Source organism: Oryza glaberrima, chromosome 9 (genome assembly GCF_000147395.1).
Source record: "Oryza glaberrima chromosome 9, OglaRS2, whole genome shotgun sequence".
Lineage (NCBI taxonomy): Eukaryota > Viridiplantae > Streptophyta > Magnoliopsida > Poales > Poaceae > Oryza > Oryza glaberrima.
The window spans coordinates 7,679,662-7,687,912 of NC_068334.1; the positions used below are offsets into that span (position 1 = coordinate 7,679,662).

The 8,251-nt window shown below is 41.7% G+C and overlaps 1 protein-coding gene across 1 annotated transcript; it reads right to left on the reverse strand.

The window, feature by feature from the left end:
- Positions 1-365: 365 nt before the first annotated feature.
- LOC127784791 (uncharacterized) lies at positions 366-7,104 on the reverse strand. The gene is made up of 8 exons (XM_052312167.1): positions 6,560-7,104; positions 5,657-5,791; positions 3,984-4,172; positions 3,728-3,789; positions 3,232-3,389; positions 3,010-3,158; positions 846-986; positions 366-696 (listed from the first exon to the last, which is right to left on the reverse strand). Exons 1-8 carry the CDS (start codon positions 6,950-6,952, stop codon positions 514-516), a joined length of 1,410 nt encoding a protein of 469 aa, XP_052168127.1. The 5' UTR covers positions 6,953-7,104; the 3' UTR covers positions 366-513.
- Between the last annotated feature and the right edge of the window lie 1,147 nt (positions 7,105-8,251).

An 8,251-nucleotide genomic window follows, 5' to 3' on the forward strand; every position in this document is an offset into this window, starting at 1 on the left:
GACATTCGTACAGAATTGAAAACTCTGTTCCTTACATTGAAATTATGCCCATCTCTTCGAGTCCGCAACTGCAAACTGCACGCTGCAAATACTTTGATTTCACTGGCAGTCTTGTTACATGCAAATCAATGTCCCCAAAATATTTAGGCCAGCTTGTCCATAAAAATACTCCCGAGATATAAATGATGAAATTAAAGCGTTGTCTAAAAAACATGGTATGCATTTGTGAAACGAATGTGCTATCACCAAGTACCCTATACATCGGGCTGTGTACATCCTTCGAGTCTAGAGGACGGTTTAATCCATTATCTAGAAAAGAATAACACACTACATGCATGGCATGAGGAATTCTTTAGCTTTTCATATATTGGCAAAATCACACAAAACTAGCTTTATTTATTTATCTCCTTGAAAGGCCAAATCATAAACACCTAGCCATTCAGGAATTAAAATAGTACTGTACAACCCTGGGCGGTAAAAGAAAAAAGGAAAACAGCACAAGAGAAGAGATATTTAACCAATGTGCCTATTCAATACAGACAACTGCCCAGAGTCACCGTTGAACAGGTAAACCTCCAATGGTGAATACAACGATGAGAAGGGCGATGACATGAACCTCGTCGATGGCTGTAAGATCCTGCTTCCCTTGGGGCACGGGATGGTCAGAAGACGTGCCCCGGTACGCATTTGCCAGATCTGTAAACACAGAACAAAACCTCGCATTATAAGTTTCTGTCGATAATCACATCGACATCCATAATGCCATTTACAGATGAACAGATGTTTTTTTCTTCTTGAGGAGAGCCATGTTGCAGGAATATCATTTGGGGCAAGCGTAAAACTACCTCAATGATGCCTTTCCGTGGAGCATGGATCGCTAGGCACAGGCAATAGTCACTCTTTGTATATTCTGTGTGCAGTGAGCTCGATGCTTTATCTTTGTTCAGAAGCATCTCAACAAAAAGACATGAAGCATCACGGTAACCCTGGAAACATGAAACAATAATGTTATGCGATAAAAATAATGATCCAGACAGTACAGGATGACTTAAATCTTACGAAGGTGGTTAATTATAATTGTTCAGCACTGTGAAGGACTTGAGGGTCTGCTTGCTATTTCTCCCAGGTAGCCATGGCAGAACAAACAAGCATAGACTCAGGCTGCCTGACCGGGCAAGATTCATGAACTTATGATAAATAGAAATTTCTCAGGTATCGTGCTCAGGGCACCGACCAAACAGCAGTTATTCCAATGCATTGCTGAGCAATTGATTCCCACTGTTCAAAGTTCCCACAGCTGGATCCATTATTATTTTTCTAGATTTGGAGTAATAAACTTATAGTTACAGAAGAAGATATTGCCATATTGGAGATATGGCTATTCTGAAAACAAGATAACAAATACAAAAAAGAAATCTGGATGAGCTGCACTTGATAACCACCTTATCTGAATTCTATTTTAAATTAGGTTACAATTTTTTTTGTTTCAGTTGTACTAATTAGGATCTCTTCTATTACATGCTTCGAGCTAGAACTTCCATATAAATAAAGTTATTATATTCATAGTGGGATAAATAAGGCAGAGAACGAGACCTTTTTAAGAAAGATACTACAGACTAAATACAGTTAATGTCTTTTAATCCATTCTTCTTGATCAACTAATATTTGATAAATAGAAGTATGCATGTTTAGATATGTTAGTCTCAAAGGTAATTTAAAGAGAAATATATAAGCTACTACTTCCCACAAGGAATACGCATCAATATGAATGTTTAGATCGCCCATATGAAATTATTTGTAAATTTGCATAAAGGAGCTTTCATAACATTCAACCCCATCAAATTTTACAACATTTTTTCAGTACATGTAGATGATGGAAGTTTTATGCTGAACAAGGCGCTATGAACAAGAAACAGCATTTATTTGTGTCATGACAGAGTATCTAACCAAAACAAATGACTCATATGAAAACTAGCCAACCTAATACCTAATGAACATTGCTGTCACAGATTGGTTAATTGCTGTTACGCAAAACAAAAGTGTCACCCACCACTATAACATAACTGTATAAAAATAGGTAACAGCAGCAGCAAGTAGTAAATGAACAAATGCTGCCACAAACTGACTAGCTGCAGTAATTGCGATAACACCACGCTAAGATAATGGTTAGTGGTGCAAAAGTTAAGGTATAGCCACAAAACAGTACCCTCCTACTCCCACAAAAGTAATGCTTTAAGCCTAAGAGGGAAATTCTACGATTTGCAATGGACAAAGGCTTCATTCCATAAAATTCCATCAACAAGGTTGAGTTCCACTATCTGCCATCATACAAACATTTTCTCCCAATTCTGCATCTCTCTATTTATTTATAATGCCCAAAATACCCCAAGACGTGCCATTGTTTGCCAGAGAGCCACTCTACTGAGGGTTTTGGGCATGGACACTGACGAACTACCAGAGCTAGACATGGAGCACACGCCAAGCCCTCCATCTGTCATTGCTAATAGAGCGGCCCTCAAAGGCACGCTTGGGGGTATTTTGAACATTATGAAAAAAAAAAATGGATGTCTAATGGCAGAATTCAAAGCAAAATGTTTGCATGATGAAATATTATAGAACTTATCTTCGTCAATGTCATTTTTGTAAGTGTCAATGGCAAATCGCAGAATTTCTCTAACCTAAGATTATAAAGCTCAACAAGCTAGGATGTGAGAGCAGCAGACAAAGCAAAATACCATTTTATGTGCATCAACCTAAGCCTCGCACAATTAACCACTAAAGGTGGTGCAATCCAGAAAACCACACTAGAACATGGTACCAGGCTACCAGCACATCGAGAGCAAAACAAATGTGTCACCAAGATGGCAACACAGCACAACCAACAAATAAATGAAAATTGCCTTATGCCCTTATCATTGCATTTTATATCAGTATCGATGTAGAACACAGTTCCTGTGTTCCATTTCAAAATTTCAGAAATAGAAAATGAAGTTATACTCAAGTAATTACCTTCCACAGCCGTACAGCCACAAGGGCATGAGTATCCAATAGTAGAATGCGGCCAAGAGAATCAGTTATGGCAGCCAATGTACCACTTGGAGATAGTGTAAGCCGTTCACCCTTCCTCGGTGAATCTTTCAAGCAAGTTAGTGGTGATGCTGCAGCAAATGTAACCATGAGAAATAAATTCTTTTTTTTAAGTAAGAGGAACATAATTATTTAGGCAATTACTTTTTGCAAAGGACTGAGGCTTAGGACGTGATTTCTTGGTTGGTGATGGTTCGCTCCGCCATATAATTTTAGACAGAGATGATATTGTTGAAAATGTTGCAGCAACACCTCTTGATAAAATTGCTCCAACAATTGACCTGCTTCTGTCTTCTGATAACCTGCAAAGCCATCAAAATGTCGAGGAAAGCCAAAACAGGAGTAAATTGCAACTCCATCTTCCCATTTTCAGCAATTGCATACATATAAGTTAAACACTATTTTAGTCAGTTGAATCAATACAAATCTGAATCAAACATATAAATGTCATTTATATTTGCAGTACAGTTAGAATTGGCAAAATGTGTGTCCATATAAATTTTACAGGGAAGACAGTGCCCAGATATGCCTTGGAAGCCCTAAACCATGCTGCTCCGCTCACGATGGAAGCACAGATACATTTCTAGAAGAATGATTACCCAGATTGGAAATGTTCAAGCCACTGAGTAATGGAACTCACCTATATGCAGAAACTACAGCATCCTCTCCAACTGTAATTGCACAATAATGGCGCTGACTCGACTGCCCAGCAATATAAAAGCAGCTGAATTCAATACGATAATAACTTCAGAAACTTCACTGAAGGTAACTTCTTAAATGAAGTAGGGTATAAAAACTGAAATAATACTGATAAAGGCAAGCTAGGTTTCAACTTTGATAACAATTTCTAACATAAGTGGGTACAGCAGTAAGAGAAAGATACGAGGGCAAATCACCTGAAGTTCCAGCAAGGGAGGTGGCATCAGCCCAACAATTGCAGCATCTGCACAAGAACTTAATTTGCTTACATTCCAAATTTGAAAAGGTATTCTTCCAAAGGAACTATCTTCCTCAGCATCTTCCTGTTCAGATTTGTCTTTCCACAGGTGCGATTTAACTTCATGTAATGATTTTTGAAGCATGTTCTGCAAATAACCAATAACTATTATTTGAATAGAAAAGGAAGACAGATAACAAAAGTACTGTCTACTGAGCATTGAAATGTTTCTGTGTATGGAATCAAAGAAGGTTCATCATGGCTGTAAAAGAAAACTGGCATATATTGCTTATAGGACCCTAGATAATACTGCAAGTGACTAAAATATTGCACTTTATGATTGGAATATAGGTTTGTGTCCCTCTAGAACATTGGTGATATTTGTAGGAAAAAGAATCCCACTCCAAATTCTCCCTCCACCCCGTTTTATAAGGATTATAAGTTTTTTCGCAGAGAACAAGAGTGGGTGTGTGTCATCCTGATATGACCCTAATTAAGCACGCTTTACTATGCAGAATTCCCATTGCAACTCCGGGGTAGCGCTCACATGCAAAACTGCTTTGACCGCCTGCTTGGCTCAACAAGTAATTGTGCTTATCCAAGCATTAACTATGGGCATGCATGCAAATGCTGGTAGGGCATTCTTGGGATAAAAGCTGAAGGGATAGTACAACCTATAATTTGGGATAGCAGCAGAAATTTTATACGCCCTATAAAACAGGACGGCGGGAGTATAATTTTTTCTTCATCATTAATGAACAGATATTTGATAGTATTTGAAGTTATTGCCATGCTCTTTTGTAGTTGTCTGTCTGGAACATTGTAAATGGTTGCATTTCTCCCAAGATCCTACTATTGGTAGTAATAGTAAATGGTTAACGACTGCTACATACTAAAAGCAAGACATTAAATAAAGTAATAAACAAATAATATTTCAGAGCACATCATAGGAGAATGAGAAATCTGATCTCAACTGTAGTATTAAACTTGGATGGTGAAAATGAAATAAATTTTACTCCCTCCTTCCCAAAATATAAGGGATGTGTCACATCCGGCCAAAATCCCTTGTGTTTTGGGACGGGGGGAGTATGTCCCTACAAAGTGAATGATTGAATGCACAGTAAATCAAAACGTTTTAACAACAGTAAGCAACTTTCCGTAGTTAACAAACAAAACTAAATTCTATTAAAAGGCCAATACTGGAAATTCAGTTTTTTCACTTTTTTAGTTTTAATTTCAAAGGTGTCCATGCAAGAAAATATCTAACTTAGGGTAATTATCAAATTTCCATTTTTTTTCAACAGGGATTACTAAAATTTTCCCTTTAAGTACTTAACTTCGAATACAGAACAATTGATGCTTTGGTCATTACATGCAGACTAAAATGCCGCAATACAGGATTACTGTTGCATTAGGTTCTGACACATCTTAACAGTATGGATGTTTTGGATATCTTTATCAAAACACATGAAAATGTAGTGAATAAAACTCAACTTAACACGCTTGCTAAGTACTGTGCAAGTAAAAAAGTTTTGATAATGTTTCTCTAAAAAAAATACAAGATTAGCACATCTATAAAAAATATGACATTTCAAACCCTAACAACAAAATAACAAAAAGATTTATTGAAACCTGAAGGTCAGCACCATCAAAACGTGCAATAACACCAGGGAAAACCACAGAAAGCTCATCTGAACCCGAATCTTCCCAGGCGTTTTCCTTCCTCTCACGGAAGTTAAGTTTCAGTATCTTTGAAGGATAAATACTCTGAAATAAGCAATACAATAATCAGAAGTAAGAAATAAGAAAAAACTAAAAGAAATATCAACTATGACCGTCTACATAGTAAATGAACTACAATTATCTATTAAGCAGGGTAAATTTGATGTCTACTTCTTTTGGGCGTCGCAAATACATGTGGTACCCAGTGCCCAGAGAACAAACCATAGTTAAAGCAGGTAGATTTCCCGCTCAATTACATGACTTACTCCCCTATGCTTGTTCAATTGTATGATGGAAAAAAGCATGCAGATAAATGTTGCAACTAACAATTTAAAAGCAAATACCTAACAATCACCCAGAAAAATAGTGCCTATGGTATTATCTTATAATTAGGCTATGAATTACACAGTAACTTAAACGGCGGTTAGTTAGAGAAGTACGAAGCCTGGAAGAGCATTCTTATATGTTGAAAAACACTGCCTGAGCAACTAATCATACACAAACCATAACGATTCATAGCAAAAACCCCCTATATTTGATGTTTACAACAACCACCTAGTCATGAACCTGCTCTCGCAAGTCGCAAACTATGGCTAAAATTCCCCCAACATTTCACCCCCCAAGTCTTTGCAGCTTCTTCTATCCTCGTCCCATCATCCAGTGCTTATCACGTACCGAAAATAATGCGATTTCAAATTAATAACTATGACCAGGTATAGATCTACTAAATCATGAAACCCCTAATAAAATTCAAAAAATTCTCCGAGGAACAAAACATCCACAGAGAAGAGATCGATCACACATCATAGCAACCTGCTTGTGCAGTAGATCGCCTGCGAGAGAGTAGAACAGAAGCCACCCGGCGTCGGTGCCCACGGCGACGGCCACTCCCTCCCCACCAGCCTCCTCGGCGTCCTCCCCGACGAGCGGGACCCACTCCACCGCGGAGATCCGGCCGTCGTCGGGCCCCAGCGCGGGCCTCACCGTGACCCCACCGCCTACTCCGGCGACCGGGACAACCGCGAGCACGGACCTCGCCGCGCTGGCGACGGCGAGGGCGCGCGCGCGCGGCGCGAGGGAGGGGAGCACGGCGGGGTCGTCGAGCCACCCCTCCCTCTCGCCGGCGCCCACGGCGGCGAGGTCCTCGGAGGCCGACGCGAGGAGGGCCACCTCCGCCAGGTGGTGGTGGTGGCCCCGCCGCGCCATGGGGAGGGGAGGAGAGAGGAGGAGAAGCTTCTGGAAGCTTCGAGGCGGGGGCGACGAGATGCCGCCGACGAGGGGTGGAGAGGAGGAGGCTTTTTGCAGATCCGCCCTCTGGTTATCGAGTAATGGAATTTTCGCTCTTGTGTACTGTTCTGGCTTCACGTTGTGGTTTACTAGTCAGCTTTTATAACAGAAGAGAAGTACATATATATGAATATATATGAATAGTAATACTCCCTCCGTTTCGTTATGTTTGACGTTTCCGACAAGGCCGTGAAAATTAAGGAAGCTGTGAAATTACGTATTTGCCCCTGTGCCTTCTCCTCGTCAACGCAGAAATCCCCAACGCCGAAAGAAATTGCAACGCCGACGACGTCGACCGGGCCTCCGACGCGCACGCCCGCAACGCCTCCGCGGTGGGCGGCCTCCCCTCCGACCTCCGCCTCCGCGGTGCGCGGCCTCCTCTCCGACCTCCGCCGCCAGGGAGGCGGAACAAGGCTACTTGCCATCAACGAAACCCAGCCCGTCAACGCTGTTGGCTACTTGCCATCAACGAAACCCAGCCCGTCAACGCTGCTTGCTGCTGAATCTCTCTCTCTTTTCTTGGTGCTTGCGCCGCCATGGCTGCTCCCAGCGTCGCCGTCGACAACCTCAACCCCAAGGTGGTGATTTCTGCTTCTCCTCATGCCCGTTTCTTGATTCCTCTTCTCTCTCTTTTTTTTTTGGTATATGATGTGATGCGGCGTGAGGATAAGGGAGCCTCTCTTTCTTGTCTGCCTTGTGAGATGTCGCAAGATTCCCCTTATTCCTCCTCTCTGGGCATGAAATAGACTACTTCATTGTTTAATTTGACGGCATAATCCGTCTAAACCTTCGGGCTTATGCATGTTAATCTTCTTGCTACTTTCAGAACTTTCAGTGAATGTATATGCAGCCTGTAGGAGTAGAAGTTTTATGCTTCACTTCACTCACCTGCTTTGAGAAGATCATAAGCTGTCATCCCTGGCATGCAGTGGTCAGTTAGCATGATGCCAATGGCTTGTTTGTGCAAGATTGACCATCTCAGAGCCCAACTCTTACTTTCAGAATAGAAATGAAAAGAAGAAGATTCTTTCAGACTGAAATGAGGCTACAGCAACAGCTTCTGATCGACCCGGTCACCGTGGCGACGCGGAGGAGACGCGGACGGGAGCGCGGCGTCCGGTGCCTGACCCGCCGTAGCTCCGGCAGAGCGCCCGCCGCACCGGCGCACGAAGCAGTCACCCCGGGAGTCAGACCACCGCGTGCACAGGCGGCACTCCT